This window comes from Macaca nemestrina, chromosome 1 (assembly GCF_043159975.1).
Source record: "Macaca nemestrina isolate mMacNem1 chromosome 1, mMacNem.hap1, whole genome shotgun sequence".
NCBI classification, from domain to species: Eukaryota; Metazoa; Chordata; class Mammalia; order Primates; family Cercopithecidae; genus Macaca; species Macaca nemestrina.
The window spans coordinates 82,531,689-82,546,669 of record NC_092125.1 but is presented as its reverse complement, the minus strand read 5'-3'; the positions used below and the strand labels follow the sequence as shown (position 1 = coordinate 82,546,669).

Genomic DNA, 14,981 nt, shown 5'->3' with positions numbered 1-14,981 from the left:
TAGAATTTTCTGGGTTATTTTTTCCTTTCTTTTAAACATTTCAAATATTTGTACAAAGTATAAACTTTGGGTTTAGTAGAACAAAAAAAAATGTGTTATGCTAAACATTTTTGTTCTTATAAGCAATTTTCTAATTTATAAGAATTGAAAAAATTTTTTAAAATTCTTTTGAGATTTTTGTAACCCAAAAAAAAAAAAAATGCTGAATTTTATGAGTAGACTCCCTTTAATTAATGTTTGAATAATAAAAGTGGTGACAAGTGCTACCAGAGAACTCTTCAATCTTTGTGTCAACGTCTAATAAGTAGCTGCCCTAATTATTTTGGATTGTTGGAATGATTAAAATAAGTTTTATGGCAAGGTAAACTTTATATCATAAGTATCATTTATATCATAAATCATAGTTTACCTTGCCATAAAACTTTATCTGTTATTTGCAGTATAGTGTCTAGATTCTATGTCTCATGTTACAGACTCACATGGTTCCAGTATGCATGTCCAGATTTTTTTTTTTTTTTCTTTTTTTATTTTAAGAGACAGGGTCTCCCTCTCTGCCGCCCATGCTAGAGTACAGTGGTGTGATCATGGCTCACTGCAGCCTCAAACTTCTGGGCTCAAATGATCCTCCTGCCTTGGCTTCCTAACATGCTGGGATTACAGGCATGAGCTACCACACCCGACCCCAGATCAATTTTTTAAACTAAAAATAATAAGCCATTTAATTTAGCTAAAACAAGTTATCAGGTTCTTTTATTAAGTTCATTTGGAACACGTGGATTTTGATGTTGTATTATCTCAATATGGTTATAAATTGTTCTTAATTCCCTGCGTGCAAGATGATCATGTATGTTTCTGCTGAGCTTGCTGTCCTATACTGGGTTAAGGCATCAAGATACAGGATTATCTAACTTATAAAATGGGAAGGGGAATTCCTCTCAGAATTTTGGATAGTCAATGAGTTAATGACTATAAGAGCTTTGATCTGTAGAGCGCATTACAAATTTGGTAAATTTTTGAAAAATGTCATTAACAGATTCCTCCAGTCCGTATGAAGCCATAAAATGTTTTAGAAATCTTTTTCCATTTAGCAACTCCTAAATATTATAGGACAAATTCCAGTATAGTGAATTTTAAAAGAACGTTTAAATTATTTTCGAATAAAAATAAGACCTTACTTGGAACTTAGGGACTGTTTCTTTCTTTGTATTATTTATGCATGGTGAGTTATTGAAGGGAAGATAGAGCTACAGAGTGTCTTTCTGCTTTCCCTTAAGTATGGTTGTAATGAAATTTGACCTATATTCAAATTTTCATGGTTACAAACACTTCTAGAACAATTAGGTTGAGATCAGTCTCAGGAAAAAAAAAAAAAAAAAAACCTGTTACTAAAAGATGCTGTGAAGGGAGTCTTTTGGTTCTTTATTTGCTTTCTGAGTGCTGTTGAGTAATGAAGTTAATAGTAGTTTTTTCTTACTCAGGATTTAGATGGTAATCTCCTTGACTCCTGGGAAGGGGTAAGAGTGCAATGCCTTTGGTGCTTGAGTGACGGGAAGACTGTTCTGGCATCAGATACACACCAGCGAATTCGGGGCTATAACTTCGAGGACCTTACAGATAGGAACATGTAATTATTTTTTGTTTCCATTAAACAACAATTACCTGCTTTATATTAAAACGTGTAGTGGAACTTGCTTTTTCACAGTTTTCATGTTTTTTGTTTTGGTTTGCTTGGTAATTTGGATTGGTGGTCACATGGTACTTAGTAATCATTAACTCAGATTCATCTCAATTGAAGTATAGTGTGTAATAGTGATTACAGGCAAAATTGTCATACTTAAGCTAGTACATCTTATATATTGATAATTTGAATGTCTTGACTCTTAATATGTTGTTTTTGACAAATTATTTTCTGGTTCCAGAGTACAAGAAGATCATCCTATTATGTCTTTTACTATTTCAAAAAATGGCCGATTAGCTTTGTTAAATGTAGCAACTCAGGTATGTTTATTAGTATAATTTTCTGAAAAATTTGGCTTAGTACAAGTTTTATTTTCACTGTTATTTTCAATGTATTTATATTAACAAAATTTTGTAGTTACCCTTAAATTTTATTGCATGTGTTTGATCCTTAAATGTGTAGAATATTGGTATTTCACATAATAGAAAATGAAGATATTTCATCAGGCAAAGGGACATTTACATATGCTTTTTAAAATTTGTTTGAGTTGAGGTAGAGTAAATACCTGTATTCTCCTTTGCCTGCAGGGAGTTCATTTATGGGACTTGCAAGACAGAGTTTTAGTAAGAAAGTATCAAGGTGTTACGCAAGGGTTTTATACAATTCATTCATGTTTTGGAGGCCATAATGAAGACTTCATCGCTAGTGGCAGTGAAGGTAAATTGTGTCCTTATCAGGTTACATATGTTGATATTAAAGTCTGTAAATCTCAATGTATGAGGGCAGTCACATCTCCAAGAAAATTCAAGGTAGTAAATTAAAATTATTTTATTTATCCAATACATGGTTAATTTCTCTCTGTAATGACCTAAGCCCCCGTATTATCACAAATTGTTACATACTGTCATGTATTACTTTCTTCTTTTCTGTAATGACCTAAGCCCTCCATATTGTCATGGATCAGCAGTGCTTATTCTGACCATGTAGCAGAGTGTTTGGTGCATGTGTCAAATCAAGAGTTAGTTAAATTATTATACTTTGATATGTCGACTTGTATTTTTATGGGACTGATGGTTTTTAAGGGTTGATAGTGTCTGGAAAATCAAGGTTAATTATGATGCTTTACCTGAACTTGGACAGATTTAACTATAGTTCTTCAGTATTTCTTCAGTGGTCACCAGAGTTAATTTGAGTTTGATAATTCTTAAGATTTTAGGAAAGCTGAAATTAAGTAAATTCTTCCTACTACTACAGTTTTGAATAAACTTGTTCTCTAATCTAAAAGTGTCAGTATTCCAGACAGGAATATGCCTAAAGCCACTCTGATTTAAAGTGTGAATTGTTTAGAAGATGCAAGCACAAATAAGTGAGGCAGTAATAAAATTTAGTGTACTTTTTAAGGTGATAGGAACCTAACTAGTTGCAAATTATTGCACATTTTTATTCAACACATTTTTCTTGAATACCCACTGTACAGTTCTAGATACCATAAAAGCAAATTATTGAAGTCACCTTTTTTGGCCAGGCATGGTGGCATACACCTATAATCTCAACACTTTGGGAGGCCTAGTTGGGAGTATTGCTTGAGGCCAAGAGTTCCAGACAAACCTGGACAACATGGCTAGACACTGTGTCTACAAAAAGTAAAAAATATATACTGAATCTGGTTTTATAAGATAGACCAAGGAATTAGATTATGTTATGTTCCACTTATTGTATGTATAAGATGTTTACTGTCCCTGTCTTGACAAAAAACTGATGTCGGTAGATAAGCGGATCATAAAGTGCACATGAGGTTTTCCTTTAAGAATAAGGCATATTTAAGGATTGGGACAAAGAAAGACATTTAGAGATTTATATTTTAACATCAAGCATATAAATTCATCTATTCCTTTCCTTTCCTTTTCTTTTCTTAAGTGCAGTGGCACGATCTTGATGCAACCTCCACCTCCCAGACTCAAGCAGTCTCTCCATCCTCAGCCCCTCAAGTAGCCCCAAGGAATTTTTGTAGAGATGGGGTTTCACTGTGTTGCCCAGGCTGGTTCGAACTCCTGAGCTCAAGCAGTCCACCTGCCTCAGCCTCCTGAAGTGGTGGGATTACAGGCGTGAGCCACTGCGCCCAGCCTGAATTCATCAGTTCTTTCTTTCCACCAAAAATCAGTGTCAGATGAGATTGGGAGGAAAGAAGAGTGATTTGTTAGGTAGCAATTGGGAATTTACTTTTTTCCAGTCAGGAAAAATCTACTTCTAGATTCTCTATTGGCTTTTTGTTTTGTTTTGTTTGTCTGTTTTTAATATATCGTGGGAGATAATAGACATTAGTTTCTAATTAAATTTTCCTGTGGTCTAAATATGTTAAGCCTTCTTGCTTTAAAATTCCTCCTATTTATGAGATGTCTTCTCTCATGGTCTGTTCAATCCTGCTTCTGGCAGGTTTTCTTTCTCTTAATTATCTCTTAATTATGCCTGAGAATCCCGTACAGCTCTTTCTAAAAATATGTACCCTAGAGGTACTTCAAATTATGTATGGCTACCATTATCCCTAGAAAAGCCAAACTTTTTTTAAGCCCAAACTAACTTAGAACCAACCCTGACGAATACTATAATTAAACTACATTATCTTCTGGTTTAGGGCTACCTATTAGACCACTGTCAAGTACGGAGATTAGTCGTCTTATGACTCAAGTGATTTACAATGGTTTTGAAAATGTTTTGAACATCAATCAGATGTAGTGAGTATATTATCTCCCAGGATGACCACAGTAATCCATTTGCCATTTATTTGTAAGGAATATATTTCAATGACCCTCCAAATCCCCAAATATGTAAGTGCCAGTATAAAATAGAGCAATTAAGAAACCTTTTCCCAAAAAAGTTGTACCACTACTCAAGCCTTTTCACTGTGCTGGCAATATGTAGAAAAACTGGACTTATTTTTTTACCTTTGCATAAGCAATAGATTTCTCAAATTGATACAGCAAACAGAACTTGATGATAAAGCCTGTCATTTTGACCTTGATTACTTCAAATCCTGTTTTTCCTGCCTTTCAGCAAATATGCTTCTTGAATATATATTCACAAAAACATTTTCCTCCAAATAGAGAAATATTTCAGTTGCATTCACACTTTAACCCTGTGGTCCTTCTCTTTGTGGACCTCTTCAGTTTAGGAAGGAAATACAGCTAATCTGTCTTTACTTTTTTTTTTTTCCTTTCTAATTTCATTTCATGTAAGAAAAAAATTATTTTCAAAAATTATTGAGCAGCCGATACTTCTAAGAAGATAAATTCAGTTTTTTAATTGGTGCCTTTTAGCTTTTGCTTCACACATACACACATAAAAAGTTCAGATGCAGTTCCAGCTTTTTATCTTCATGTCAGAAATGTTGAAGCTAAGGCACATCCTCTAAGGTTTCCTCAATTGGCAGTACACCCACTGACAGTTTGCACACTGGCCACATACTTAACTGATATATCATTAAGTTACACACCTTTCTAATTTGCCCTGGGATTCTGCCCTCTGTTCAAGAACTGTCGCCTGTACTTAATCTCATCACAGTAATAAATGGTGTTTATTCCAAACACCTTTCCATATACAAATATATTTAATCCTTATAACAACATGATATGAAGTTTGTGTCCCCATTTACAGGTGAAGGGTTGTAAAGAGTGAGTAATTTGCCCAAAGTTGCCCAGCTAGTCAGTGTTGGAGGAAGGATACAATGTTGAGTAGTCTGATTCCAGAGCCCATACTCTCAACCAATACTCTCTATACTATGTGGCTAGTTTTTTCAAGATTAGTTTATTACAAAGAAACAAAGCTGTAGGGGATTTTGATTGTTGTGGTCACTTCATGAGATTATAGTCTGCAAAGCCATATCATGATGCAGATAAGGGACCATTGTCTACTCTCACTAGTAAGCTCTTGAGCAGGGCTGCTGGATGTGAATCCCAGCTTTACCATTTACTAACTGTTAACCACGAGCAGACCACTTAACCATAACCTACGTTTCAATCACCATTAAAAAGAGGATAAGTAGGCCGGGCGCAGTAGCTCATGCCTGTAATCCTAGCACTTTGGGAGGCTGAGGTGGGCGAATCACGATGTCAGGAGATGGAGACCATCCTGGCTGACACGGTGAAACCCCATCTCTCTAAAAATACAAAAAATTAGCCAGGCATGGTGGCACGCGCCTATAATCCCAGCTACTCGGGAGGCTGAGGCAGGAGAATCGCTTGAACCCAGGAGGCAGAGGTTGCACTGAGCCGAGATCTCGCCACTGCGCTCCAGCCTGGGTGACAAAAGTGAAACTCCATCTCAAAAAAAAAAAAAGATAAGCAGAATACCCATTTTATGGGATAGTGATGAATATTAAATAATATGCATTAAGTACTTGATACCTAGTACTTTGCAAGCACCCAATAAAGGTTTAGCTGTCGTCTTCATTTTTGCTTCATTATTCAATTTGGATACATTGCTTTTCTGTTACTTCTCATTTCCATAGAATTTATCACCATCTCTATCCTGGATTTGTTTATTTTCAAAGGCCTTGATTTATAATTCTTCATTACTCATGTATTGACAGAATATTGCAGATAGTTTTTTGTGTGTGTGACTTGATGAGAGCTGATCATCTTTTAACAGGAAAAAAGTGTATATTTAAACGTTTTTTCATAAGGTAACATGTTAAACTATTCATGGTATATTTATTTTCCCCTTAAGTTCTAGTAAAGAGTCTTGTTCTGTGTGCAGTGAATGATAAATTTAAGATCAGTCAGTTGGTTTTATTAATGTAAAACTTTTCTGTGAATTACCATATGTTCAGATCACAAGGTTTACATCTGGCACAAACGTAGTGAACTGCCAATTGCGGAGCTGACAGGGCACACACGTACAGTAAACTGTGTGAGCTGGAACCCACAGATTCCATCCATGATGGCCAGCGCCTCAGATGATGGCACTGTTAGAATATGGGGACCAGCACCTTTTATAGACCACCAGAATATTGAAGGTAATACCATTGTATAATATTACTATGTTTTGTCCAAATGAAACGTTGCTTGGCTTATTACAAACTTAAAGCAGTTTTAAGTAGCAGTTTATTTAAAGTGTGGTATATGATTTCTCTCTTTTACATATTGTACCCTATCTCAGGCCACAGAATGAGTTTAAGTAATCTAAGAGCCAATAGTGTAGTGGTTGTTTTTGGGGGGACAGTGAAAAGAATAAGCTGGAATATGATACCTCATTGACATCCAGTTAGCTATTTAGTAGTTTCACTTTTAAAATCTTACTGAAAATCTTGCTTCATCATGCTACCTAAATGTAATATTGTAGGAAGCATTTTATACACATGAAACTAACCATTCAAAATTTGAACAACTTTAGATATTAAATATCTTCATTATGGATTTTACTGTTTAATGTCTGTTTACACCATGCATCATACTAACATGAGTTGTGTTTAATGGATAGGGAAAGAGAAGAGAACTAAAATTGATCATGTACCTGTGTGCCAAGCAGCATGCTAATCCCTTTACATGTACTATCTTGCATAAAGTCTTCATAGTCCTATAAGGGAAGTATTTTTATCATTATTTTTAGAGGTAAGGAAACTGCAGCATGGCAAAACTAATTCATTTGTTGAGTGCCATCAGGTCTTCAAGTCTAAGTCTGAAAGGTTTTTTCCACCACTTTGAGATACTTGGGGATGAAGAAAGGCCAAAATATAAGGCTAACAGTTAAGGCCAAAAGCTTAATTGAACACGATATATCAGTACTACAGCAAAGAGGTAATGAGAAACTTCATGTCAATGACTCACTCTTAAATAGAGCGTGTAAAATGTTTAGTTTGCTTAGAAGAAAGCAGTTTATCTATAAACAGATTTTTTCTTAAGCATGTCCCACCTAAATTTTTTTTTTTTTAGTGTGAAAGATGACTAATTGCTCTCAGTTAAGTGATTCTCTGTGGAGGAGGGTTATCGGAGTAGCTTGTATGGTTTGAAAAAGTATATTCCCTATACTTTTGTCTCTGTGGTACAGACTGTAGAAGGCTTGACCACATCTCACTGGCTGGTAAGGATATGCAATCAGAGATGAGAATACAAAACACGAAGAGCACACGGGTCAAAATTTTGAGAACTACTATTCGTTTGCCCAGAACCTTGAAGGGCCTTTTTGTATTTGTAGATCACTACCTGACATTCTAACATTCCTCTAGGAAATCAGCTAAGACCAGAAATCTTTACCTTCTTGTGTTGTCCTGTTTGGGTTTCAACCAAAGGCCTGCAAACCCAAAGTCTTTATAGATCTGCAACTGTGATTCAATCTGTGCTTTTCTCATTTTATTAGTCATTTGGAAGTTATTTCTTCAAATAAACATACTTGGTTTAAAGAAGTAGGAAAATACTAGGTATGTAGTAACAGATTTACTCCAGAAGAGGATATGTTTTATGCCTCCATAGCAATGGAATAAGAGTGTGCTGCTATTTGGTGAATCTGACTAATGTAGACCCTCACCTCGGTGAGTGAGCCAAATTTTGGCTAATTTGTAGGATCTGGGTCCAGTTCAGCAACTCTCCATTGTACTTTGCCAACATGGGTGTAGCCCTAAAATGATTGTCATTTTCACCTGAAATAAAGAAAAAAAATACTTGTATATTCAGATACTTGGCTATATGTCCCTTTTGCAAGTTATCTTCTGGAATATTCCCCTTCCACCCCCAAAACACTTTCTTTTTTTTCCTTTTTTTTTTTTTTTTATTTGAGATGGAGTCTCACTCTGTCGCCCAGGCTGGAGTGCAGGGGCGCCATCTCGGCTCACTGCAAGCTCCGCCTCCTGGGTTCACACCATTCTCCTGCCTCAGCCTCCGGAGTAGCTGGGACAACAGGCACCTGCCACCACGCCCAGCTAATTTTTTGTATTTTTAGTAGAGACGGGGTGTCACTGTGTTAGCCCGGATAGTCTCGATCTCCTGACCTCATGATCCGCCCGCCTCAGCCTCCCAAGGTGCTGGGATTACAGGCATGAGCCACCACGCCCGGCCCCCGAAACACTTTTTCTAATTAAAGTAATACCTATTTAGAATAGAACTTAATGAAAAATGTAAATGAGGCTAAATAAATCAATATTTAAAAATCAAAATACAGCCAGGCATGATGGCTTGTGCCTGTAATCCTAGCTACTTGGAAGGCTGAGGCAGGAGGATCCCTTGAGTCCAGGAGTTTGAGGCTTCAGTGAGCTACGATCATGCCACTGCACTCCAGCCTAGGAGACAGAATGAGACCCTGTCTCTGAAGGTGAAACAAAAAAGGAAAATTTAACACAGTAAAATACTGTAAGTCATTTAAATAAAAATGTTTCACTCAACTCCATTTCAAAAGGGATAAATTTTAACAGAATTATGGACTATAAATAAAATTTTATTTTAACAGAATTAAGTTTGTGGGGTTTTTTATGTTTGTTTGTTTTGAGATGGAGTTTTGCTCTTGTTGCCCAGGCTGGAATGCCATGCGCAATCTCGGCTCACCACAACCTCTGCCTCCTGGGTTCAAGCAGTTCTCCTGCCTCAGCCTCCTGAGTAGATGAGTGATTACATCACCATGCCCAGCTAATTTTGTATTTTTAGCAAAGACGGGGTTTTTCCATATTGGTGAGGCTGGTCTCAAACTCCTGACCTCAGGTGATCCACCTGTCTTGGCCTCCCAGAGTGCTGGGATTACAGGCGTGATTTTTTTTTTGAAGGATGCATAAAATGGAATAGGACAAAGTACTGATGCATGCTACAGTATGAATGGACCTTGAAAACAGTATGCCAAGTGAAAAACAGTATGCTAAGTATACAGTGAATGGACCTTGAAAACAGTATGCTAACAGGACACGAGAGACCATATACTGTGATTCCATTTATGTGAAATGGTCTAGAATAGATCTATAGACAGCATAGATATAGTGATTACTTAGGGCTTGGGGAGGTGTTTGACTGCTAATGAATGTTGAAAATGTTCTAAAATTGATTGTTAATGGTTGTATAATTCTGTGGATACACTAAAAACCATTGAATTTTACACTTTTTTTTTTGTTTTTTTGTTTTTGTGTTTGTTTCTGTTTTGAGATGGAGTCTTACTCTGTTGCCCAGGCTGAAGTGCAGTGGCGCAATCTCAACTCACTGCAACCTCCGCCTCCCAGGTTCAAAGTGTACACTTTAAATGGTTGCATTGAATAGTATATGAATTATATCTCAAAAGTATGAGATTCTGAGGCTAGGCACAGTGGCCAGTGCCTGTAATCCCAACATTTTGGGAGGCCAGGGCAGGCAGATCGCTTGAGCTCAGGAGTTCAAGACCAGCCTGGGAACATGGTGAAAGCCCATCTCTACAAAAAAATACAAAAAGTAGCCAGGGTGGTGGCAGGTGCCTGTAATCCTGGCTACTCGGGAGGCAGAGGTGGAAGGATCCCTTGAGCCGAGGAGGCAGAGGTTGCAGTGAGCCCAAATTACATCACCAGCCTGGGTGACTGAGTGGGACCCTGTCTCAAAAAAAATAAAAGCATTAGATTCTAACATGATTATTCACTTGGGTTTCTTCAGTATTCAAAATAATCATGAATTTAGATCGTAATATATGGTCTAAGACATGATATACACACGTTGTTTTAATGAGTATGATGAAAGTATCAAGAATTTGCTTTGATTTTTTAATGATAGTATAATTTTGTAATGTCATAATGCTACTTTTGAAACTTTCTAACTGGTAACTTTTTTCTCTCCTTCCCCTCTTTTTCCTCTCCATACCCCTCCCCGCCCCTCCCCATACATTTCATCTTGTCTTCATTCAGAGGAATGCAGTAGCATGGATAGTTGATGGCGAATTTGGAGCAGACGACTTCTGTTTAACTTAAAATTAGTCGTATTTTAATGGCTTGGGATTTGGTGCAAACAAACATGATTGATAGCTGGACAGACATGCTCGTCATGAAAAAAGAACCATTTCTGAAGCCCGATTGGGGCCAAACATTTACACCTTGCTTCATAGTAACCAGTTGAGATGAAGCACGTCGTTAGAACGTTGTTGGACACCATGTTGAATTATCCCCCCATCGGTTGTGAAGAACTGTGCTACATTCAGGCTTACCCATTGAACTCAGTATATATATTTTTTTCCTTCCTGTCTTTTGTCTGGCAGGATACCATTCTTGTTGCTCTTCTGTGTAATGAAGTTTAAATGCTTGTTTGGAAAACTTTATTTAACAGTTTAGAAGGCTTGATAGAAAGAGTGCATTAGTCTGAAGAGTATACATTGGATAGGAAAGAATTTCCTTCTTTTGTTTCTCCAAATCTTTCCGCCTTATTTAGCTTGAGATCTTTGCAGCTTGGTTCATGGATTCTAGCCTTGCCCGTTGCGCAGTATATACTGATCCAGATGATAAACCAGTGAACTATGTCAAAAGCACTCTCAATATTACATTTGACAAAAAGTTTTGTACTTTTCACATAGCTTGTTGCCCCGTAAAAGGGTTAACAGCACAATTTTTTAAAAATAAATTAAGAAGTATTTATAGGATTAAAGTGACTTCATTTGTATACATGTGGAATCTAAACCAGCTTAAAAACAGTTTCCTCAATGACTTAGATACGCAGTATAACTGAAGCTCTTCTGGAATACCACATGAGACATGGTCAGAAACAGTGCTTGGAAGGACGTTACACAGGAAATTCAGAGTAATGCTTTGAAGATTTCCCCCCTTTTGTTTTATTCCTGAAGGAACATCAGTACCCGATCTTGAAGAAATTCAAGATTCAAAAAGAATTTTAAATACACCAACATGAGAGATCAGTAGTCAGTTGGTTTTCAGTAAAGCTTGTTCCAAGTTCTCAACTTAGGAAGTAATTTTGGTGTGATCTAGCAAAAGAGTAGAAATCAACAGATATAACCACTTTGGAGGTTTATAGTATAATTGAAATTATTAGAAGAATTCAGCAGGTTACAGACATACTTAAACTGGGATTAAAACCTCATAGTCATTTCTCTTAACTGCCCTTAATATTTTGACATATAGGGATACATAAATTTAAAGAATATTTCTTCTCAGTTTTTTCAGATATTGCCATACTGAACCTCATTCTAAACTGGTGCTGTGGATAGTCTTTCCCTCTCCCCTCCTGTTTAAGGAAAGGTTTCCTTCATGGAAAAGCACTTTTAATTTTGAGAATTTCACATTTAAAATAAGCCAAAAGCCTGATGTTCACATTGTGCTTTTAAACTCCGTAACACCTAAATACAATATAACATAGTCTCCCTTGAAATTCCCTCCCTTTTTCAGTAGAGGATAAATAGGGTGATCCCAGCTGTTGGAAAGAGAATGGGGATACCCCCAAAATAAGATTCTGGTGAAGAAAAAGTCTTGTACTAAGTTCCCCTTTAGGCATAGCCAAGTCTATAATATAATCATGATCATGAATAGACTCCTCCAGGATCCACAAAGAGAGAGGGCTTGGATGTCAAAAATTCTTCCATTGTGGGGTAGGTGGTTGGGGATGGGAGAAAGGGAAAAGTCAGGGAAAGGGAGAAGAAAGAAAAACACATTTGGCCTTAAAATAGCATGCATTCTCCCAGAAGCCCGTAGTAAAGAAAATGACAGATTGTGGTCAGCAGACTTATCAAATTGGTATGTAAAAGATTTCTTCAAGCTCCATTTTGCAGAGACCACCACTTAAGAGAATCCAAAAATTTCTGTTTTGATACTTCTAAGTTAAAATATATGTTACAGTTTATCTGGTACTTCATTTTTCTTAACTAAAATTATTTTTACTTTAAGCTTGAATAAAAATCTTCATTGGTAACTGTATGTAATTAAGTGGCAACTTCTCTTTACCTCAGTATAGTTAAAAACCATTCATATTTTAAGTGATTCATGTATACCCTGAAGCCGTTAATACACCCCAGTCTCTACAGTAACATCACTAAATGTGGGCATAGAAACTCCACAGCTGTTTACAAATTTGGTTACAGTGTGCTATGGTGCATTTGTAACACTGAGATTTGTGCCCATTCAGGGGCAATTTGGCACTCAGATTCTACTCTACTTCACCTAACCACCCCTAGATCTGAGTTTTCAGAGTGCTTCTGAAGTACAGTTAAAAAACACTTTTTAAAAAGTGGAGTAAAAGTGAGGCACATTTTACAAGAACATAACTCCTATTAAAACGGAGTAACAACTATGCAAAGGTTTCTATAGCAGCTAGGTGAGTTTGTTTTCCGGGTCTGTCTTAACTGGCAGCTTCCTGTATATACTGGTACTTTGCTGTGCCAATTTGCTGTAAACGTCTGTTTCATACATTTGCCATGCAGTGACTGTGCTAGAAAGGTGAAATAAATGGTAATAGAAGCCTAGAATTTTATGGTATAAGAAACTGATCGCAGGATTTTCGAATCCATAGCTATTAATTGAAAACTGATAGTGCTGTAGGCTCTGTAGTAGGCTTAAGAGTGATCTCATACTATGAAGCCAGCCACAGGATACTAACAAATGTATAAATTGAAAAGTACCAATACTTTTTGCACATAGATCAAAATAGAGTGGAGAATTTGGGCTCCAAAAATCAGGTTAGTAGGCTCATTTCCATGTGCTTAAAAATGTTTTTGTTGTTATGCACTGATTAAGGGCTAGAGCAAATATAAAATTAAATGTCTTTTTCCTCCACATAATTGGTCATTAATGATAAAATGTTGGACTTGGGGCTTACTGAGATTAGTATGTGGATAGTAAAGAATTGGAGTGGGAGTTAATGGGGAGGGATGACAAAGCTTCAGCTTTGGTTTTTGTATTTTATTAGTCTTCATAACAGCTACATTTCTGTTGCTCTTATTGGCCAGATAAATGTGTTACATTAAACCAGGTAAGTATTTTAAACAGAGAACATTTTATTTGCATATATCCCTACAAATTGGCCCATTTTATTGGGTGGGGGGGAAAAAAGGGATTCCCTAACTTTAAATAATTAGACTATCCTGCAATTGAAAGGAGAAAAAATCCAATTTTGGCAGTATTTTCTTAGTCTGAAAGAAACAGAAGTAGTAATATGGTGAATTTTATTATTAGGAGTGTTCTGCCTCTAGAGTGGCATTCCATGACATTAATAGAAAATCCTTCTTTCCCACCCCTCCCCATCCTGAAATTTTCTTTTTTAGGATGTTGGTTCCTGCAAACAAGAACTGACCCTATCACCTCTGCCTCACAGTGGGTAAATATATCGTACATCTCTTGAAAGGGAAAATATCCATGTCAGTTTCTTTCACAGTAGAAGAATGGCTGCTTTTGAATGGGGAGGAAAGAAGACATTTTTCTTAATATCCTTTTTGTCCCATCTCTAAAATGTATAAATATTTTGATTTGGTTTTACTTTAATTTCTCTTTCATAATTTAGCAACTCTCCTTTTGGGTTGCTCTCCAACACATTACTTCCATTTCAGAAACCATATCTGATTTAATATAAACTACTAACTTAAGAAGAGGTGAATTTGCATTTACACTTAGACACTTTCTAAAAACAGGGTGAACTTAATTGAAATTTTTCCAGTGTTGTTAAGCTATTGTTATAGTAGCTGCCCTATAGTTACAAAAATAAAAACTATAAAAACCCATCCCCTATCTACTTAATCCAGATAGCCTGGATTTAACAAAACTAATAGTATAAAAATGTGTGTGTGTGTGTGCTGTGTGTGTGTGAGAGAGAGAGTACTTGATTCATTAAAAAGTCCTGGAAACAGCTGTTCTAGGATCTTGTCATTTTTACTAAAATTCTCGTGCACATGTGAAGTGCCCTCTGAGTTTAAGGTTTGGTTAATACTGGTATATTTTTATAAGATTGAAATTGTGTCCCCATCTTTAACCTAAACATTTTCGTTATCAGGGTCAATGTGCTAGAACTGAATTGTAACATTTTTAGGCACAGATGGAAAAAATGTTATTGGCTCCTTGAAAATGTGTGTGTGTGGCGAGGGGAATAGATCCACAAAAGCATGTATGTACTTACAAACCAAGCTGTAGAGATCAAGAAAAGAACTTAAGTGTTGATCTCAAGATATCTAAATTGTCAAGATTTACATGGCATTGTGGTGGAACTAGTTAACACTTAGAGCTTTTGGTATGTAATAACTATTTGCTATGGACTGATTAAATGTTTCAAAAGATTGTGTTCTTCAATTTTGGTGGGTTTTGAATTTTGTTTTTTTAACTGCCTCTCAGATTATATTTAGTTAGTTTAAATTTCTTTGCTTTGTTCATTAAAGTATAAAAACTTCA

The 14,981-nt window shown here is 36.3% G+C and overlaps 1 protein-coding gene across 3 annotated transcripts in view; it reads left to right on the top strand.

The window, feature by feature from the left end:
- Positions 1-14,981, top strand: part of LOC105478359 (WD repeat domain 26) — a 48,523-nt gene extending 33,542 nt beyond the window's left edge. For all 3 annotated transcript variants that reach the window (XM_011735567.2, XM_011735559.2, XM_011735547.2), the window contains exons 10-14: positions 1,479-1,624; positions 1,920-1,998; positions 2,266-2,395; positions 6,504-6,689; positions 10,515-14,981. In XM_011735567.2, the coding sequence (XP_011733869.1) occupies positions 1,479-1,624; positions 1,920-1,998; positions 2,266-2,395; positions 6,504-6,689; positions 10,515-10,540 (567 nt within the window). In that variant the 3' untranslated portion in view covers positions 10,541-14,981. The remainder of the gene's footprint in view (positions 1-1,478; positions 1,625-1,919; positions 1,999-2,265; positions 2,396-6,503; positions 6,690-10,514) is intronic.